This window comes from Phragmites australis, chromosome 15 (genome assembly GCF_958298935.1).
Source record: "Phragmites australis chromosome 15, lpPhrAust1.1, whole genome shotgun sequence".
Lineage (NCBI taxonomy): Eukaryota > Viridiplantae > Streptophyta > Magnoliopsida > Poales > Poaceae > Phragmites > Phragmites australis.
The window spans coordinates 2,812,024-2,833,734 of NC_084935.1; the positions used below are offsets into that span (position 1 = coordinate 2,812,024).

At 45.3% G+C, this 21,711-nt stretch overlaps 2 protein-coding genes across 4 annotated transcripts; both read right to left on the minus strand.

Moving 5' to 3' along the window:
- Window positions 1–142: 142 nt before the first annotated feature.
- LOC133893440 (ras-related protein RABA5a-like) lies at window positions 143–3,111 on the minus strand. Of its 2 annotated transcripts, none has more exons than XM_062334455.1 (4): window positions 2,760–3,111; window positions 1,186–1,584; window positions 544–875; window positions 143–403 (listed from the first exon to the last, which is right to left on the minus strand). In XM_062334455.1, the coding sequence occupies exons 2-3, from the start codon at window positions 1,523–1,525 to the stop codon at window positions 547–549; spliced, it is 669 nt and encodes a 222-aa protein (XP_062190439.1). In that variant the 5' UTR covers window positions 1,526–1,584; window positions 2,760–3,111; the 3' UTR covers window positions 143–403; window positions 544–546. The 2 variants fall into 2 exon arrangements, with proteins under 2 accessions (XP_062190439.1, XP_062190440.1); XM_062334456.1 differs by lacking the exon at window positions 2,760–3,111 and adding an exon at window positions 2,109–2,737.
- A 7,819-nt stretch (window positions 3,112–10,930) lies between these two features.
- LOC133893691 (anaphase-promoting complex subunit 13-like) lies at window positions 10,931–21,230 on the minus strand. 2 transcript variants are annotated; one of them, XM_062334782.1, is made up of 4 exons: window positions 21,045–21,228; window positions 20,899–20,961; window positions 11,881–11,960; window positions 10,931–11,243 (listed from the first exon to the last, which is right to left on the minus strand). In XM_062334782.1, the coding sequence occupies exons 1-3, from the start codon at window positions 21,136–21,138 to the stop codon at window positions 11,953–11,955; spliced, it is 165 nt and encodes a 54-aa protein (XP_062190766.1). In that variant the 5' UTR covers window positions 21,139–21,228; the 3' UTR covers window positions 10,931–11,243; window positions 11,881–11,952. The 2 variants fall into 2 exon arrangements, with proteins under 2 accessions (XP_062190766.1, XP_062190767.1); XM_062334783.1 differs by lacking the exon at window positions 10,931–11,243 and adding an exon at window positions 11,266–11,387 and having other exon boundaries at window positions 21,045–21,230.
- Window positions 21,231–21,711: the final 481 nt, after the last annotated feature.

A 21,711-nucleotide genomic window follows, 5' to 3' on the forward strand; every position in this document is an offset into this window, starting at 1 on the left:
GATTGATCACATCACTATGCATAGAAGGTGCAGCCCGATTGAAGTGTATTTCGTGACAAATACCTAAAAACCGAGAATGGCCGTACAAGGACAGACAAAGCCAAAGAATAGTGAAGCACGGTGTCGATGCCTAGGACTAGAATGGTGTGGAATGAAAGCACGGTTTCTAGGACTAGAATGATGCAGAATGACACAACAGTCAGTTGGTCGCACTTTCTCTTTACACGATCATGTATACCAATACCTCCAAGGGCCAATCAAACTATACATTGATTTCCTCTGATGGAAAACACAATTTTCATACAACCAGCCTCGTCAGCTTACCTTTAGAAGTGCATGGAAAAAACAACTTTTCACAAACCCAGATGTGTCTCCCATTCATATTGCACTTGACAGGGCAGTCCTGGATAGATAGATATATATTCATCACACATACAGGTTTGGAAATAAGATAGTGAATAACTGAATTTGATGGTTATGAGACCATGTCAAGAGAACAGATGGTGCAAGCTTAAGAAAGAAAGAATGGGATGGATGTCTTACAGGCTAAGATGAACAGCACCACCTCCCACCACTGTTTGTTTCATTGGTCTCACCCTGCAGCACCACAGCTTTCCCATTGCTTAATGACTGCAGCTCGCTTCTCTTCTGCTCTTGTGATTGAAATACCTTCCGACTTAGTATGCTGTAGATCTCCTTAACTACAGTTTGAAAAGCTGCTGCAACATTTGACGAATCCAGAGCAGAGGTTTCCATGAAGAAGAGGCCCTGAGCCTCGGCCAAGGTTTGTCCTTCGGCAGTGCTCACCTCACGTGCATGCCTGAGATCAGTCTTGTTACCCACCAGAATTGTGACGACGTTCATATCGGAATGAGCTGTAGGTAGTCAAAATAAGTCAACAAAAAGATGTGAAAAAACCATAAAACTAACATGAAAAATAAACCAAGTAGTGTTTGAACTTTAAAACAAAAGTATATTTTGGTTTTGAGTTGCAACTGTCCATGGACAACCTTCAAATAATCAGTTTGTGGTGTCGAAGTATATTAATGCCAAAAACTCAAAATCGTTATAAATGACTTGGAACATGTAACACACGACCACATTTATCTACTAGGGAATGGTGATGGAAGCTTTGAAAAGAGTGTGCTCTATACTGAAGGAACTATGTGAAATATTGTTTCTTACTGTGCAGTTCATTAAGCCATCGACCGACACTATCAAAAGTCTGACGCCTGCTAATATCATAAACAATAAGAGCTCCAACAGCGCCTCGATAGTAAGCTGATGTAACTGCTCTGAAGCGCTCTTGTCCAGCAGTATCCCATATCTGAGCTTTAATTTCCTTTCCATCAATTACCAACTTTTGTGTCTGGAACTCCACTCCTATAGTGGACTTAGAGTTTGGATAGAACTCATTCCTTGCAAATCTTGCTAGCAAGTTTGATTTACCAACAGAGGAGTCACCAATCAGAACAATTTTGAATAGGTAATCCTGGCTTTGCTCCTCATCTCCATCACAGGCCATCGTGAAACAACTCTATAAATGCCGCTGCCCTTCTAGTGCTTGACAAAGTTACAACAGCCCTGTAGTGTTTGCAGAGTTATAGGCTTAGATGAGTAGATCAACAATGGAAAATGATTTAAAATATAGCAAAGAAGACTTCTTAGTTATGTTATAAAACAAATTCCTTAGCTCTAGGAATATATCACATGCAGAATAGCCTGAATAAGTCAAAACAATCGCAGTAAACTAAATAATCCAGATAAAAGCTAACATTGGCATGGTAAAAGCCTAATAAATCATTGCTTATTCACAGATTTAATGAAGTGTCGAGATCAAATTACCACATCTTCACAACAGATTAAAACAATAAATGGAACTATGGATTGGACCAGGAAAATATATTTGTCTGAGCAAGTTTGATCTCATTGCCGCACCACACAGTACAATTAGTAAACTCATGTAGCAGCAGTCAGCAGGAGAAAACTTTTTCAATCGCGATCAAACCAAAAAACCAAAGGGCAGAACAGGACAGAAGAAAGAATGAATGAAATGAGAATCTTCAGCAATCGGATAGTGCTGTCATAATACAGATTAGTGCAATTGCCTTTAAATCCGAACGAGCTATGCTCAGATCTTGAAAGCCCTGGCAAACCACCACCTAGACATGAAGTTCCTGGAGAATGCCAAGTTTGGCGGCCAATTGAACTGACCCTTCATCCAGCAGAACACCAATAGAATAGTGAGAACTGCAATCCGTACACGAAACAGTCCATATATATGCAAGAATCCAATGTGGCACGACCACATTAGTGTTGCAGCCAGGCATCTACGATCGAACTACTAGTTCTTTTAAGCTAACGATCACCCATTGCATCAATAGTAATTACCAGGAATCCTAGATATTTTGATCACCAACTCCCGGAGCTCAAATTCTCATAACAAAGCACGAGCTTGTCTAACCCCCGCATTCCTCGCCAAATCACACAAACGCAATTATTACTCCCAGCTCGAGGCTGAAGCTCACCCCGGGGTTCAGTTGAAATCCCAAAAAAACTTTGGAAAAATAAACCGCACCCGCACCTTGGCTAGATTGATCTCGCACGCTGGAGAGGAAGAACATAACCGAACAATTGACGGACGGATTAGATTAGTAGCGCACCACGCATCAAACAAATTCACAACTAACTGAATGCAGATACAGAAATGTACGAGCAAGGGAATCCATTCCATCCAGGGAAATGTACGAACTACTTACACGCAAACGAGGGGATCACCCACCGCGCCACATGGTGGATCTCCACTCCACCCCTACCACCCCCCCCCCCCCCCCCACTCGACCGCGGGAGGAGCGGCGCCTCGGCGGCGGTGGGCACGAGGGTGGAGGATCCGGCAGCGCGAGGGAGGGATGGGCCGGCGGCGTTGGGGCTCGACGGCGGGGTGGACTCGGGGGAGGCTAGGTTTGGACTGAGGCAGGCCGGGTGCGCGCGTGGGGGGAGGAGGGTCTCGGAGATCTAGATCCCCGCCACCCCACCCGAGTGTTCCGCTTCCGCTCCTTTGGTGGAACTCGCGTGTCGCGTGGCCTGCCTGCCTTACTGACCACCAGTGCGCGATGCACCGTGCCTCTTAATTCTGAGCTTTTTTTAACTGTCCCACTCGCAAGGTCAAGAGTTACCGGTTACGCACTGGAAAATTCAACCATCTGACTGACTGGACTTTTTTCTCATAAATATAACATAAAAGATAACAGCTTTTTCCTCGTAAACAACTTTTTCCTCATAGATTATGTTTGGTATAGGAACCGGCAAGGATTTCAATAAACATGAGTGTCTATGAAAATTAGGATCGATACAATATGAGGGGAATAATTTGATAGGTAAGAACACGAGTAATTCTGTAGGCCGTAAATCAAATGACGAAAGGGATGACTCATCTTATAATGTAGTAAGGACTAAGTAGATAGCCGGTGACATATGATCGCGGCATATGATGGATGTGGATGCGCATGGTGGCGTAGGATCATCGTGGCCCCTCATACGTGGGACAAGTGGGGTGAAATAGAACATCATCATAAGTGCATATGTGACGAGTTGATGAGAGAGTTTGTGATGCGTGAGAAAAGATTTATGAGAAAATGGAGTTTTTAAATTGATCATGACTAATTGATTAGGTTGTAGTTTGGAAGTAGATTAATTGATATGGGCTATATTTTAGAAGAAAATTAATTGGATATTAGATATGGATGGAATGAACTGATGGTGTATTAAGAATATTTAATGTTGACAACATTCGTTAATCGATTATAGATCTAAATTGATAGGATGTTTTCAAATTGATTGGGATGAAGGAGTCAGGTGAAGATGTCATTTGCGTGTCTAAGCTGTTAGATGCAGCAGAACCGCATAAAATGAAAATTTACAAAGATGAATATGGAAAGTACTGGTTATTTCGTATACACTTTTTTTCTATGGATATATGATTGTTTACGTTCGCTCCTTTTACCGTCAAATTTTTAGCCGCAAACAGTTGCCAACTACCTGTCCACTGTACGCTGGTTCTCTGTATTTTGGACCGGTGGTGGCTGGATGAATTGACAGCACCTGTACACCCAGCGGTTGCCGGGCGAGACACTGACGTTGACAACCAAGTGAAGCATCTCAACCTATCGTGTCCTGTTGGTCCGTTTCAGCCCAACAATGCCCAGTACGAGCAAACCAACCGATGTACCACACGGCAATGATGCAGCGTAGCGCCATCCATAGCCCAGGCCCCAAGCTGCAGAATAAATGCATGTTCACAGGCGTCAAACCACCTGTACACTGCAGTGAAAATCACAGCTTTAAATCGCAATGCTGTCACCGGAGCCAAATAAAAGGTTTTTTCTTTTTTTTCTCTCTCTCTTTCTCTTACTCTCCTTCTCTTCTTTGTACCTTTTCATATAAAAAATTATAAGAAGAACTTAGAGCTCTCCATGTGCCAGAGGGTATGAGCTTAGCTGTCATAATAGGCAATTTGAGATATAATTGGTTCGCGTCTAAATTTGACGTGCCTAATATTAACCAAGTGTGATTTGACATAAAAAATATATCTAAGAAATTCTTAGCTACAACTATAGTAAAGTTAGTAAAAATATTAAATATATGACGTATAGGCTAGAAAACTAACAAATTATCGTTTATCATAATTGTAACAGTTAACTAAACAGTTATCTAAAAATTTATAATGTGACTAACATAAACATAATAAAATTATACACAAACCAAACAAGGGCTGAGTGGTGAGTGCTAGGAGATGGCAGCGGCAGCGAGGATGGATCACACGAGGACGCAAGGCAGCGAGAGCCGAGAGGCAGGTTGAAGCAAAGGAGCATGCGTTGCAGACGTTGGAAGCAAATCACCTAGGGATCGGATTGGCTCTTGTTCTTGCGGCTGGACGGCAGCTTTTACGACAGCACCGATGGTCCATGATTCCATGCTCTTCGATTCGATCTTTTCCTTCGTCTGCCGCCTTCCTTATTTCCCTTTTTTCTCTTTCCCTTCCCATCTCCGTTGGAGCTTGGATTGGAAGAGAAAACGTGAGATGAAAGGTCAAATCAAATTGCTGACCCAGTTTTTACAGCATGTCGTGGCTCATGGACCATGAGACTGTACAAACGTTTTCTCTGCCTCGTGGGTAGCTGTGTGCCTATGCACATGCATGGACGCTGGCACGCTGCACAGACAGGCTGCACAGTGCCCTGCTGCGCCACTCGAGCAAGCTAGGCGAGGCGGAGGCAACAAGCCAGAGTGTCTGCTGCCTGCCTCTGGACTCTGGAGCGTAACACATGCAATCGTCCACGTGTTGGGTTCATGCCGCTGACACCTTCTGCTTGCTGCTGCTGCTGCTGCTGCTCTGAGCTGATCCGTCAAGACACATCGTGTCATTGCCGGCCTCTCTCCGTTTTTCTTTTTTTAAGGGTACAGTCAACAGTGACTCATCCATACCATATTCACGCCACACAAGCGCACACACGCTCAGAAAAAATAAAAAATATATTTTTATATTCTATATAAATTTTTAAAAAAATTGAGTTGAATTTTTTAAGAGCTAGATTATAGTATCTTTACACCACCAAAGTTTTTCATTTTTTTTTAACTATTTCGATAGTATTTTGAATTTTGAGACAAATGCAACGCAATATTTTTTTATTTTTAATCATATCGCATGTTGGAATAGCGACAAATTTTTTTAAGCTTCTCACCGTTGAAATAGTGACATGTGTCTGTCTTCCTTGTAACGGGTGATAATAGACTTAGTTCTGTAATTTTTTTGAAATAGATGTCTATTTTTATAATTTTTTATTTTCGAAATATAAAAAAATCTAGTTCTCACACTCTCCATTTTTCTTTTTCATAAAGAGACGAGGCTTTTATCGCAACTATTCACAAAGGCCCTGAGGCCCAAGTCCTCGGGCTGGGCTGATCGTTCCACCATGGGCCTCTTATCGGGCCAACTTGGCCTGCTCGTAGATCCCATGGGTCCAGCCCATCCTTTCCCTGCCATCTGCCGCAATCCTCGCGGTTGCGGGAGAACGAGGCCGAGCCGAGCTTGCATTCTCCAACTCCAACTTGATCTCTTCCTTTCCTTCTCTCTCTCCTCCATGGCTCGCGTCCCCCCAGCAGCTCCTGGCGCCCAAGCAACCGCGGCGGCGTCCACGGCGCTCGAGCGCGACGAGCAGGGCAAGCACGTCAGTACGCGTGCGGTCTCCGCTCTTCCCTTCGCTTCTGCCCGACGCAGTGACGGTTTGATTGGAGTACGCGCGCGTGTGGTTTCTTGGTTTAGCCCGCGGGCGGCGTGTTCGCCGGACATGCGTGGATGCACGGGGGCGCCGAGCTGCGGGGGATCGGGACGTGAGGGGCCCGGGCGGAGCGCGGGAGGTGACGAGCGGAGCGCGGGAGGTGACGAGCGCGCTGCGCGCGCGGATGGCCGTGTCGATGCCGCCACCGCCGGCGATGGCTGCGACGGCAGCGGAGGTGAGCACGGCGGGTGTCCTGTGGATGTGGCGGCGCAGGCGGGACCGTGGCCGAGGTCGAGATCGTCCATCCCGTGGGTGAGGCAGGACTGTGCTGTAACTGTCACCGAGACTTACAGTTGAACTGGTGGAGTGAACTGCCCGGGCGTGTGGCTGCACAACATCGCAAATGACTCACTCCTTGTTCCTCCTAATCAGCTGGCGTATTTGGTGTTCGCAAAATGATATTGTCTTCAGCAAGCGGCGCTCTTCAACAAACAGCCTTGTCCGTCTTTATTAGGGAGGAGACTGAAACTTGGTGCCAAGCCGGAGCAAAGAACCTCCTCATTCTCTTGCAACATCTGAGTAGCTATGGCGCGGTAGTCTAGCGTTCCTTCGCGTTAGTACTTACAATTGATTTTGTATTTGTATTAGTTTCTTTCGGGCTTCTAATATCTGACCAATATTTGGTCGTTGTATAAGACACGTTATGTTTCTTCTTGTTTAATATAAAGATGCGTAGTTCTCCTGTGTATTCCAGAAGAAGAAAAAAATTATCACCGAAACGAAGTTCAGCCTCTTTCCTCTGATGTAGGAGAGACTTCGTCACTAACACACAGGCCTTATAAAAAGTTAGCATATATATCCGTGGTCATATCACGGTGCAATTATATTAGAAGATCTTCTCTTACATACGTGGCTCAGTTGTTGGAATGGTACCTGATGTGTTGGCCAACATATATAGGTTAGAATCAGACTTCCACCGTGATAACTTGGCCACTACTTGAAATAAATTCTGTTGATATCAAGATGCTAGTTTGATCGCAAAGTTACCATAAACTTCATATTTTGCGTTACTTTTGTGCGGTGGACGGCTGATACGCACATTGGCAGAGCTGAAGTATCGTAAGCATCGAATGACAACACTGGAAATAGTATCCAATGATGTATCTGTTGTTGTCATTGTTCTCTTTGCGACTGGATTTACAATATATGCAAGAAGAGCTCTGGGTAACATGGAAAGTTCGGAAGGCATCTGCCCTGAACCTGCTGGCTCAGCTGAGTTCAGAGATCAGCATCAAGGATATTCAACTGCACGTTCTGTACCAATAGATGTCGTATAATGGCGTATACCAGTAAGGTCTAACTCCTGTAAAGATCCAATCAAGTACATACAACATATTAGATTGGTGAAAAGAAATGCTAATTAAGCTTTAGTGAAGCTTATGGAATGGTCGGCTGCTGCTTCGATGATTTCTGCAACTTTGCGTGTGACTGTTGCTTCTCTAATATCCTGATGCTGTTAAGCAGTTTCTCTTCAGACATGCATATTGTGTGATTGCTGCTTTGTCAGACATGCATATTGAGTAACGGCCTTAATCAATTCTATCTTATATTATCAGGCAGGCATGTTGTGGCTAGTGTTATATGAACATCCGTGTCCAATTTTTCTTTGCCAAATCGACCATTTCTAATTGGGTCGGATTCCGACACCAGTGTTGGTGTCCAAGTAACACTGGCGTGACTACCGGCCATCTATCAGATGAGAGCTTGAAATGGAAATTGGTGCCTATCCTCGAAATGGCATTGGCTTGTTAGTAGTTTGTTCATGATGGTGCGTGTATATGACCATCAACCATGCCAATTCATATGAGTTGCAGTGAGTCTTGTCACCACGGTCACTTAACGATGCTCGATTGCTCATGTCAAACAAAATTAAGAGCCTTGACGTACAGCACGGCCTCCTCTTCTTCTTTTTTGCCCTCCAAAACTGAATCGCAAGTTGGCTTAGTTAAACGTATGCAAAGTACTCGGAGGGGTACAGTACAGTCTTGCAAGCTAGCTAAGCCATGTGCATGGCGTACTACCAGAAGCCTTAGATGATTACTACATGGGGAAGTGGTTGGTACGAGACTTCCTACTGCAGCTTGCGATCAGCCATGCATTCGTCGATCGGCGTGGCCGGCGTCGGGCGGCCGGCTTGTGTTCTTGATCAGCACAGGGAGCCAGCGCCTGCGCCGGAGCTGGCGGAGAGGCTCCTCTCGAGGTAGAACTCCCGGAGCCTGGCGTTCCGGCCGGTGCTGGCGGAGTGGGACAGCACGGGGAGCCCCCACTGCGAGGAGAACACGATAGTGGGGCAGTCCGCCGCCGCGTCCACGGCGCTCGCTATCGTCGCCAGCCGCCTCACGAGCTCCGCGAACAGCGCGGCAACCCTCCGCGCCGGCACCAGGAACACCAGCCGCGTCAGCCGCAGCCGCAGCAACTTCTTGCCGCTGGCCGCTGCCCTCCACCTCCCGGCCGCCTTGCAGCACCTCCTCCGCAGCCGCAGCGGCCGCCTCGCCCTGACATTCCCGGCCACCGGCGACTTGCCCAAGCCGTCGTCGTCCCCGAGCTCGCCGCGCAGCCGCTGGTACCTGCACGCCGAGCGCGGCAGCCGGTCCCTCGCCACGAGCACCTCGAGACCCATGTGACGTGAGCTAGCTCGATCGCTAAGGTGGCAACGAGAGAGGGAAGCGACTAACCAGACTGATCCCGGCCGGCGGCTTAGCTGCAGGAAGCATGGGGAGCGTATAGCCGTATATATAGGCGTCGAGTGCGAGCGGATCATTGCGAGCCTCGGCACATGGAACGAATCGTCCGGACTCCGGAGCACGCCAAGTTGAGAGCATAAGAAATGGCGGCCGGGGCAGCGACCGAGCGGCGCCTACGGCCTGATTGCCCTTTGACACATGCTTTCCGCCGCCACCATTATACAACTACCACTATACGCATGCGTAGTTGAGAGCTGCACTCTCTCCTCATGATTCCTCCCTGCTTAGCATTGCGTTAAGCCAATCCATCTCTCTATTTTATTCTGGATACGGGTACATGAATATGAGGGCAATCATTATTTATTTAGTTTTTTTTTGTATAAAAATGGTCTGTATCATTGTCAATTTATCATTCACCAATACAACTCCAATCATAAGCTACATCGATCGGGGCCATGTGGCTTTGAGTGCGAATTAGTACATATTTTCAAAAAGAAATTGATGATCAATGAAATCAACACAACGTCTCACTATCGAGAGATACATTGTCTACCATTGAAAGAAAATGTCACCTTGGCTAGAGGCACAAGAAGCAAACATAGTATTTAGTCCCTGATAGGCAGTGTACCAACGACTCCACTGACCATCCAACCCAATTCTCGGTTCTCGTACAAATTTTCAATGATTCACTTTTAATTAAACATGATGTGAACTGAATGTAATCTCTCAAGAGCTATTGTGATTCGTGAGTGAGTAGATGGGGCTGAAAGCTGTGGTGCATGCGCCGTCACGAACAAGCGATCTTCTTGGTCCGGTGTGGGTTCGGTCACTAGGAGCTAGCAATAACATGGCGTACTACAAAAGCATATTCGTCCATACACATATATGATGATTTGAAACGATCATTACACGATCACTTCGCAGTTTGTTTACACGTAATCTTCAGCCTTTTCCATTGCGGCAGTCCAAAGAAATCAATGCCTTCTCCCAAAACGGGAGCCTGGCATCGTCACCAGACGTACTTTGGAGCATAAACAACAGCTGCGACCGGACGTACTCCAAACATAAACAAAAGCTGCGAGCCTGCGAGAAACTGTAGGGAGATTCTCATAGATGATCAGCAAGGGCACACCATGATTTCCATTCAATTTGCAAAGCATGACGATGAAGGTGAAGGCGTATGGTAGGTTTTATCGTTAAGCCGTCATGTGCCATCATTAGCGAAGCATAAGAAAAAGGTCGCTAGAGGCCAAGGGAAATCATGGCCAATGATTGGGAAAGGGCCGGCTGTGATTAAAGTTATAGTACGATGCCACTTTGACAGCTCAGGTGTAAACCTAACGTGCCCTTTGGTAGGACGCAAGTTGCGCCGTAGATGGAAACCGATTCTGGAGAAGAATACTATGGAGCTGCAGCAAACCAGCTGCTGAGTCGGTGGCCAGAGTGCCGCTCTGTAAAGGGCGTGAAGAACAGATGCACAAGCCGTACAAGTTACAACACATCGCATGAATTGGGGTGAAGAACATGTAGCACGAGAGTAGTACACAATTAAAAGGAGGCTTAGCATGTGGCTACACAGGATCCATGTAGAGCAACACGTTAACAACCACAGTTTGGGACGGCATGCAAGTACTAAAACATTCCTTATGCTAGGTTAAGAAACACTAGCGATTGATTGAACATGAGCTTCTAAAGTTCAATGACAGATAGACAGCAGTAGGTTACCAGTATCTGGAGCACTTGCATAACTAAACTGCTGCCATCGTCAACATTGAATTTATAAGAGCATGGACAATAGGGTGCTTATGTAAAAAAACCAAGTTTTTTCTCCAACTGCAGTAGCACAGGTACTTAGACAGAGGGCGAAGTGCTTTGCTTATATTAGTGCTAACAAGATAGTCAACTATATTTAAACACTTATAGTCTCTGTTAGCATTAGAAATTATAATTTTTATTATATAGGTACTTAACACTCTGTTTACTTAAACACCTAGCTATAAGCACCTAGCATTGTTCATGCCCTAACAGGCTACCACAAGGTTCAGTGCCATCATGCAGCCAATATCTGGAGCACTTGCATAGGTTTTAAATGTGGCCACAACGAACTACAGTTCAAACCAGATATTAAACTAAGTTGAGATGAACAATTGCGTGGCGTAGAAGCCACCATGTGCAATGCAGCGCCTAGAACCTCGGCATAGAATCTTCGTCTCTAGAGGCACTGCAATTCATACAAAATTAAGCAATGGATTTATTAGCACACCAGTTCAGAATGCGGCTTGGACAGTGCCCCATACGCATCTGTCCTCCATAAATCTCTTCATCAGATCATTTTCTTCTGAGATATCATCATGCTTTACTGCATCTAAACAGAATTCAAATTAACTGGTTTTGCTTTGATTATTGCATTTTAATACGTGCAAAACAAATGATGGTATTCAACTTGGTTTGCATTGTGATCATTCCCATTGAAATCTATCTCCATTAAACTAGCAGAAAACATTAAACAATTGAATCTATGGTCAAAGATAAGAGAAACTACAGGCGTGCATGAATTTCTGTTTCAGGACATATCGATCTCTTGACTTTTGAGTTTCAGAACAGATTCTTTATACCCTTTGCTTATGACAGCTTTCAAATCGTGTAAAGCAATTATATTTTTTGGTGAGTGAAGAAAAAAGTAACTTGTGGGCAGTTAGACTTCAGGTCTAAAAATACACGTAATATGTACCGCCCAAGACTAGTGATCAGGCTATGTAGAAGCACGAGATTGATTCTAACCAGATTTTAGGGTGTTGCCTAGATAATTGTAACCTTGCATCATTTCAGGCTGTAGACAAGCTAGCGGTAATTCTTACCTTGTAGAGCATGAGAGATCAGAGATTTTCCAAGGCAAAATCACGTCATACATCCCCTTGTGCAGGTTGGCTTTACTGATCTGTTGGGCATTTAGAGCATCATCAGAAAAGTCAGGATCCACTCTAGCCAGTGATCGTACAATGCTTACCAAAATGATGCCTTAAAATCATAAAATATATAAATTATATTTCTCAGGAATGTACTGCCAGCATTTTACCAGTGCCAAACAACTGGTACTTTTCAGGTATGAGCTTCTTAAAAAGATAAAGATGACAGTATGTAGACTGCAGAGAGAATTTTATAGAGGAAAGTAAAAGAGATTTGAATTGCATTTGAAACTGTCATCTCTCTTCTCAAATCAGAAAGAAAAAAGTCACAAGGATCAGCATGCTAATTGAAATAATAAACTACCCCCAGTGAGCTTCATTATTGTTCAATAGAAACAAGTCACATGTATCAGCATGCTAATTGAAATCATAAATTACAGTCAGTCTTGAGCCAAGTACTTGACTAATAGTTTCCTAGACACTGTATAAACTACATCAACCACACTCTACACCCTCCAGTGCTTGCTATTCGTTTGTATATGATTTTACTTTCCTTTCAGGAAGTTGCGAAGAAAAAAAACAGAATACCCCTTAAACTACAGCCTATATAACAAACGGAATTTGCAGATAGAATTGGCCAAAGAGTATCATGCTCACTAAATCCTACAAAAGTCTGTTTCAAGTCTAACCTAACAGATGTTTCAAATCCATCCATTAACCTAACAGATAGAATAGCTATCATGTCTAACGACTGTATGAATAAGTTTTTAGTCGATTATATGAATAATAGGACACTGCTACAAATCCTGATAAGTGGTTGTATTCTTCCACATTCAAGCAAAAAGATATAAAAAGAACTAGATCGGCATCGTGATGAGGACATCCCTCCTACGGATGCAAACGAAACTCCTCAAGTTGCTGTGCAAGATCCAATTACTCGCGCTCGCGCTCGACTCTTAAATTTACAGGTGAACTCGTTCCTAAGCAATTCTTTTTGTGAGTTTGAGAATAAATTGCTACCTAATGATTTAATTGTACTTAGGAACACAGGAGAGGACCAGCAAGGGCGTGGAGAAGGCCTTCGAGGCGTGGAGGGCCAGCGCGGACGTCCGGTTCAAGATGGAGGCCCAAACCGATTCGATTTCGTTTCTGTTTCGGACTCCAGAAACAGCCCGCACTAAAACGGACGCCCAGGTTGCATACGGAGTCGGATTTGGGCGTACTATAGATGGATGGAAAGATAATTTCAAGACGCTTCCAATGGCACCAGTATCAGGCTCAAATTCATCTGGAGTTAACGGGAATCGTCCGAACAAGTTGACGTCCAGAATCTGTCTCGGCGATGCGACGTCGTATTTTGGTCTTTGGGCCTTGTATCGTGTTGGAGCCCAATAGGGGCGCGTCCAGAGGGTCTTGCGCGACCCTAGAGTCTCCATAAACAGCCGTCGTGCCGTCGTTTAGGGCTGGGTTTTGCTTAAGTTAATCTGTCAAGAACAGTTCGCCGCTAGATCGGTTTGTGAGACCCCAACTTGTGAGCTTAATCAATTCATCTGCAATTTTTCAGATTGTGTTCTTCTTGGTTCTTGCTTGTGTCTTCGATTCGCAGGCAAGGATTAGCCTTCGTGGCGAGGTCAATCGCGCAGCGCACGGTTGATAACCCGAGGAGAAGTGGTGCTGCGATTGCGGGGTTCGAATCTTATTGATTGGAAGCCGGATCGTTTGTGTCAAATCTCCACCAAATTGTTAGTTATCCCCACCTGACGGAAGATCGGGACCCCTGTTCCCATCAAGTGGTAATCAGAGACTCAGGTATAACCGTCAGGCTTACCCTAGTTCGCGTGTGTTTCTGTCTTTCGTCCCATAGTCCACAAAAACAAAAAATTTAGGTTCTAGTTTACCCATCCTACAACCGTGTTTAGCCTTTGCATAGTCACTTTCAGAGTCCGTAGTGTTGAGTTTATGTCCTAGTCGTGTCTTTGTTGCTGGTTTAGTGCGTGTTTTAGTTCAATTGTGTTTCCCCTTTGCAACCCTAGCCGCCACCTCCACAGCTCATAGCCGCGCAATTTTTTTTTATCGTCGTTTTCCTACCATATTTGTTTGATCCGGTGCTAGGGTTCATCAATTCCACCAGTTTCCACCATCATATACACCTACCCAGATCACCACGCCACTCCAGACCAGTGTCCATATATCCGCTGCCACCGTATCACCCCCCACCGCCAATCCAATTGTGTTTTTCCCCATCTGAAAATCATAATCGGAAGCCCTAATTTCAAACGGCCATAACTCCCTCATACGGACTCCGAATCAGGAAATTTTTGATTCTACGGACATCTACACGAAATTTCCCATCCACTGGCCACCGGCTTCGCCGGTTTTGACGATTTTAGAATCCCCAAATTCGTCTCAGAAAATTGTCTGTTCGAGCTTCGAAGTTTTGGCACGCTTTTTAAAGATTTTGCAGAAATTTCCTAGGCCACATCTTAAGTCTGATTGAGCTGAAACTTTGTGTGGTTCCTTTTCCAGTGTGCCTATTGGAGAAAAAAAATATCAAAAAAATAAAAGAAAAAAGTGAAAGATTTTGATTCCTACTAGTGTCTGGCTGTCACGATAGCGTCCATTGAGCTCGATTCCAGAGAGGCTGTTTTGCTGAATTGTGCTGGTTTTTGCCTAGTCCGTGAGTTGCTGTTGTTTCTCCTATCCATACTCGAGCCTTCCTTGTTAGCACTCCTGTTCTAGGACACGTATAGGCCAGCAACTAGGACAAGTGTACTTTGGACCTTTATTCAGTATTGCTATCTGTTATTGAATTGTGTTCCACTCACATACATTTTTTTTTTGTGTGCCCTCCGAGCTCCACATATCATCTTCTGATCAATACAGTTTTGACCTTGCAATCGCGGTTTCACTCCTTCTCGGTAAGTATCACGAACCAGCCTCCGATTGTACCGTCCTCTGTATTGTGTTTTTCGTAAGATACTTGTAAGCGCTCAGTAAGACGCATTAGAGTGTGTGCCTTTTTCCACCAAAGAGAGCGTAGTCGGATTACTAGAGAGAGCATAGTTGGATTATTAGGGATAACCTTCACTGTTTGTTCCTGTTTTTGGTGTTTACAATGGCAGGAGATGATATGAAGATTCCCACAGATTTCAACGAATGTGTCAGTCGCGAAGAGCTAGAAGCTGCTCAGCAGCTTATGGAGGAAAAGATGGAGGAAACGGTCCGCAAGTCTGTCCATGACGCGCTTATTGCGATGCAGCTTGGCACCATGCTGGAGCGGGTGGACAGACAGGTGTCCGAGCTCACTGATAGAATTGCTGCATTGGAGACACGTCCACCTCCACACCCACAGAACACCGGTCCACGCTTTCCAGATGACGCGGTGTTTGATGCCAACGGTAATTACGTTGAAGCAGCTACCAAGGAAGCACGCCTACGACGTCGTCTCCGCACCAACACAGAAGGTATGGGTGGTGCTCACCATCAGCATGGTAATAATAATCGTGTACCCGATGATCCTTATGCTAAGATTAAATTCACAATACCATCTTTTTCGGGTCATTATGATGCTGAGGGATATCTGGATTGGGAGATGACAGTAGAGCAGAAGTTTTGTTCCCACCTTGTGCCTGAGCAACATAGAGTTAGACAAGCCACTAGTGAGTTTAAAGATTTTGCTATCATTTGGTGGACGGGCTTAGCTGCAGATGGTGCTTTACCTACCACGTGGGAAGAACTTAAGGTGGCTATGCGTGATAGATTTGTTCCCCCATCTTATCATAGAGACTTGCGTAAGAAATTGATGCGTTTAGAGCAAAGGGATAAATCTGTGCAGGATTATTATGGTGACCTTCAAAAGGGGTTGATGCGTTGTAGCATCGTGGAGGGGAATGAGGATTCCATTTGTCGTTTTTACTCGGGATTGAGGCGTGAAATTCAGGACATAGTTGATTTTAAGGAATTTAACTCTGTCGGCCAGTTGTTCCAGTTTGCTATGCTTGCAGAGAAGGAATTGCAGGGACGCCAACAGCATAAAACCCGGAGTAATTTTGGCGCTTCCTATGCGCCAAAGACGACTACATCAGCACCTCCTTCGAGTGCCCGTGTACCACCACTACTACCACCAGCTCAGGCCGCTGGTAAGCCTTCTTTGCAGGTACCCGCCAAGAAATCAGATTCAGCGCCTTCCAGTGGTCGCACTTCGAGCATTCAGTGCCACCGCTGCCATGGGCTTGGCCACGTGAAGAAGGATTGCCCTAGCCAACGGGCGTACATTGCTACAGATGATGGCTACATTAGTGCTTCGGATGTTGATGAGGATGATGATACGAGTGCCGTTTCCGGCGATGACAACATGTATGATGCCAATGCTTTGGGTGGTGCTGCCACGGCGGGTTTCCGGAACATTATTGTGCAGCGTGTCCTTAGTACTCAGCTTGAGCAATCAGAGAGGCAGCAACGCCATAATTTGTTCCAAACCTTCTTCGTCATCAACAATCGACGTGCCCGTGTTATAATTGATGGAGGAAGCTGCAACAATTTGGTGAGTTTAGATTTGGTCAAGAAGCTTGGCTTGGCCACAAGACCACGGCCACACCCCTATCATATTCAGTGGTTTAATGATTTCGGCAAGGTTAAGGTAACACAAACAGTACGCGTGCATTTTTCCATTGGTATATATTCTGATTTTGCTGATTGTGATGTAGTACCTATGGAAGCATGCTCTCTTTTGTTGGGTCGACCTTGGGAATATGATAATGATGCACGTCACCATGGTAGAAGTAATAAATACACCTTCATGCATCAGGGAAAGAAAATTACTTTGCTGCCTTTAACTCCTGCTGAAATTGTTCAAGCTGAAAAGGATAGAGCTGAAAGTGCAAAAAATGAACCTCATGTTAAACCTGAACATCAGCAAGCAATTAAATTGAAAGCCCCTGTCATGCTTGCAACAAAATCTGATCTTTCTGGACTTCATGATGATGATACTTGCTGCTATGCCTTGATTTGCAAAGATGCTTTATTTTCCATTGATGATATTGCTAGCACTTTCCCTGCACCTGTGACTAACCTTTTGCAGGAGTTCAGAGATGTTTTCTCCTCTGAGATACCTCCAGGCCTTCCTCCCATTCGCGGGATTGAGCATCAAATTGATTTGATTCCTGGAGCGAGCTTGCCCAACCGTGCTGCATATAGGGCCAACCCTGAGGAGACTAAGGAGATTCAGCGCCAAGTCCAAGACCTTTTGGACCGCGGGTATGTACGTGAGAGCCTTAGTCCTTGTTCTGTTCCTGTCATTTTGGTTCCAAAAAAAGATGGCAGTTGGCGCATGTGTGTCGATTGTAGAGCCATTAACAACATCACCATCCGGTACCGTCATCCTATTCCTCGATTAGATGATATGCTTGATGAGTTAAGTGGTTCTAAGATTTTCTCTAAGGTTGATTTACGCAGTGGTTACCACCAAATTAGAATGAAATTGGGCGATGAATGGAAAACTGCCTTTAAAACCAAGTTCGGCTTGTATGAGTGGTTAGTCATGCCTTTTGGGTTAACTAATGCACCTAGTACTTTCATGCGTTTGATGAACGAGGTTTTACGCCCATTTATTGGCAAATTTGTGGTGGTTTATTTTGATGATATCTTGATTTACAGCACATGTTTATCTGAACATCTTGATCATCTACGTGCTGTTTTTGATGCTTTGCGAGCCGCGCGCTTATTTGGTAACCTCGAGAAGTGCACCTTTTGCATCGAACGAGTCTCGTTTCTTGGCTATGTTGTGACTCCACAGGGCATTGAGGTGGATGAGGCCAAGGTGCATGCCATTCAGAGTTGGCCAACGCCTTCGACGGTGACACAAGTGCGGAGTTTCCTTGGACTTGCAGGATTTTATCGCCGTTTTGTGAAGGATTTCAGCACCATCGCTGCCCCTTTACATGAGCTGACCAAGAAGGGTGTTTCATTCCATTGGGGGCAGCCACAGGAGGATTCTTTTGCTCTTTTGAAAGGCAAGTTTACTCACGCGCCGCTACTCCAACTTCCTGATTTTGGTAAGACTTTTGAGCTTGAATGCGATGCAAGTGGAGTTGGTATTGGTGCTGTTTTGATGCAAGGAAGTAAACCCGTTGCTTACTTTAGTGAGAAATTGCATGGGCCTGTTCTTAATTATTCCACGTATGATAAAGAATTGTATGCTCTCATTCGTTCTTTAGAAACGTGGCAACATTATTTATAGTCTAAGGAATTTGTTATTCATTCGGATCATGAATCACTTAAACATTTTCGTTGCCAAACGAATCTGAATCGTAGACATGCTAAGTGGGTGGAATTTCTTGAATCGTTTCCCTACATCATTAAACACAAGAAGGGGAATGATAATGTGATTGCGGATGCTTTGTCTCGACGCTATGCCATGTTGTCTCAACTTGATTATCGTATTTTTGGACTTGAAACGATTAAGGGACAATATGCTCGAGATGATGATTTTAAAGATGTGCTTTTGAATTGCAAAGAGGGACGTACATGGAATAAATTTGTGCTTAATGATGGATACTTGTTTAGAGCTAACCGTCTATGCATTCCAGTTGGATCCGTTCGTCACTTGTTGTTGCAGGAAGCACATGGCGGTGGTTTGATGGGCCACTTTGGTGCTAAGAAGACGGAGGATGTGCTGTCCACACACTTCTTTTGGCCTAGGATGCGGCGTGATGTCGAGCGCTTTGTTTCTCGATGCACTACGTGTCAAAAGGCTAAGTCCCGATTGAATCCACATGGTTTGTATATGCCTCTTCCTATTCCTTCGGTTCCGTGGGCTGATATTTCTATGGACTTTGTTTTGGGATTGCCTCGGACAAAGAGGGGGAGCGATAGTGTTTTTGTTGTGGTCGATCGCTTTTCTAAGATGGCACATTTTCTTCCTTGTCATAAAACGGATGATGCCGTTCATATTGCTAACCTCTTCTTCAAAGAGATTGTTCGCTTGCATGGTATGCCTTCTACTATTGTTTCAGATCGTGATGCAAAATTCTTGAGTCACTTTTGGCGTACGCTATGGAACAAATTGGGTATAAAGTTGCTGTTTTCTACAACATGTCATCCACAAACAGATGGTCAGACAGAGGTTGTAAATAGAACATTGTCTGCAATGCTGCGAGCGATATTGAAGCAAAATTTGAAGCTGTGGGAAGAGTGTTTACCTCATGTTGAGTTTGCATATAATCGGGCGGCTCACTCCACCACCAAGGTAAGTCCTTTTCAGGTAGTGTATGGCTTTAACCCTCGTGCTCCCATTGATCTTTTGCCTCTACCTACTTCTGAGCGAGTACATAGTGATGCTACGGAGCGTGCTGATTTTATTTTGAAATTGCATGCTTCAATTAAAGAGAACATAGAAAAGATGACTGAAAAGTATAGAATTGCTGGTAGTCAAGGTAGAAAGGAAGTTCAACTTGAACCAGGTGATTTAGTGTGGTTGCATTTGAGAAAAGATAGATTTCCAGATTTGCGAAAGTCTAAATTGATGCCACGTGCTGCTGGTCCATATAAAATTTTGGCAAAGCTTAATGACAATGCATATAAGCTTGAGTTGCCTCTCGAGTTTGGGGTTAGTCCCACTTTTAACATTTCAGATTTGAAGCCATATTTGGGAGAAGAAGATGAGCTTGAGTCGAGGACGACTCCTTTTCAAGAGGGGGAGGATGATGAGGACATCCCTCCTACGGATGCAAACGAAACTCCTCAAGTTGCTGTGCAATGTCCAATTACTCGCGCTCGCGCTCGACTCTTAAATTTACAGGTGAACTCGTTCCTAAGCAATTCTTTTTGTGAGTTTGAGAATAAATTGCTACCTAATGATTTAATTGTACTTAGGAACACAGGAGAGGACCAGCAAGGGCGTGGAGAAGGCCTTCGAGGCGTGGAGGGCCAGCGCGGACGTCCGGTTCAAGATGGAGGCCCAAACCGATTCGATTTCGTTTCTGTTTCGGACTCCAGAAACAGCCCGCACTAAAACGGACGCCCAGGTTGCATACGGAGTCGGATTTGGGCGTACTATAGATGGATGGAAAGATAATTTCAAGACGCTTCCAATGGCACCAGTATCAGGCTCAAATTCATCTGGAGTTAACGGGAATCGTCCGAACAAGTTGACGTACAGAATCTGTCTCGGCGATGCGACGTCGTATTTTGGTCTTTAGGCCTTGTATCGTGTTGGAGCCCAATAGGGGCGCGTCCAGAGGGTCTTGCGCGACCCTAGAGTCTCCATAAACAGCCGTCGTGCCGTCGTTTAGGGCTGGGTTTTGCTTAAGTTAATCTGTCAAGAACAGTTCGCCGCTAGATCGGTTTGTGAGACCCCAACTTGTGAGCTTAATCAATTCATCTGCAATTTTTCAGATTGTGTTCTTCTTGGTTCTTGCTTGTGTCTTCGATTCGCAGGCAAGGATTAGCATTCGTGGCGAGGTCAATCGCGCAGCGCACGGTTGATAACCCGAGGAGAAGTGGTGCTGCGATTGCGGGGTTCGAATCTTATTGATTGGAAGCCGGATCGTTTGTGTCAAATCTCCACCAAATCGTTAGTTATCCCCACCTGACGGAAGATCGGGACCCCTGTTCCCATCACATCGGAAATATCCATACGATATAGTCCCCATGGGCAATTTCATTTTAGTGGAATCTAATCATCTATGTCCATGGAAATGATGAGAGTATTTGCATTTGTTAACTAATTTCTTACTCTGATTCGCAGTTTAGCCAACAGAAGGTTTAACCTAGCACTGCAGCTCGGAACCACGCCTATGGCCTAAACCAGACCCATCGTTTCAAGTCTGCATTAGCCATCCGACCAAGCGCATCTGGAGTTCTCTCGGTTATCGCCACACGCGGAGCGGAATCGGAACGCATTGCAACGTTGCGGAGCGTGGGCTGAGCAAGAGAGGAAGGGGTAGGTAGGCAGCGAGAGGGCGAGCGTACTTGCGGGCGCTGGATCCTCGGCGTCCTCGGTCTTCACGGCCATGGCGGGCGGCACAGGGATATCTGCAAAGCCAGAGACGGCGAGGGGATCGGGGCAACCAATTAGGCCACCAGCGCGAGGAAGGAGGGGAGAGTAGGGCGCGCACCGTCGGCGGGGAGGGTGTCGCGCATCCACTGCTCGTCGACGACGTCGATGAGGATGCCCAGGCTCAGGCCCAGCTCCTGCTCCAGCCCACCCATGTCCTCCTCCTCCTCTCTTCCCCGGCAACGCTCTGCTCTCTCGTCTCCTCGGAAATGGCGGCTCGGGTGTTCGCCCGCTCTCGGTGTCAACGAGTAAATGGGCCTATGGGCTATGGCTGCTTTGTAATTTGAGGTGGTGTTTGGACTTAACGGCCCGGCCCGGCCCGGCCGGTGAGTAGGCCCATTTGGCTGCGAGAGCCCATTCAGTAAAGGCTGGATGCCAGGAGCTCCAGAATTAGACTATGGGCCTGATTTGGACATGCATTCCAAAATCCAAATATATTTAGAGTTTCTATGTATCTTGCCTCTGCTCCCGTACCTCTAATCCGCTATTTTTGTTAGTGAAGGATGCTTTTATTTCAATATAAAATAATGCTTCAGTCTGTGCACCAAGCAGATATATGTAACTATTACACAACCATCACATAAAATAATCGAAACAAGTCGGTCTTACGAGACAAAAGGAAGGAAAAAAACTAAAACTCAATATGCACAAAAGTAACATTGAATTTCAAACCAGAACTTGAGCTCGTAACCGCAGTACACTCCATGTCATTAAAATGTCCCTCTAAT

Coding starts and splice junctions, on each gene's coding strand:
- LOC133893440 (XM_062334455.1), bottom strand. CDS start 1,525: ATGGCCTGTGATGGAGATGAGGAGCAAAGCCAGGATTACCTATTCAAA. Junction 876..1,185: donor ATGGCTTAATGAACTGCACA/GTAAGAAACAAT, acceptor GACTACCTACAG/CTCATTCCGATATGAACGTC.
- LOC133893691 (XM_062334782.1), bottom strand. CDS start 21,138: ATGGGTGGGCTGGAGCAGGAGCTGGGCCTGAGCCTGGGCATCCTCATC. Junction 20,962..21,044: donor CGACACCCTCCCCGCCGACG/GTGCGCGCCCTA, acceptor CTGGCTTTGCAG/ATATCCCTGTGCCGCCCGCC.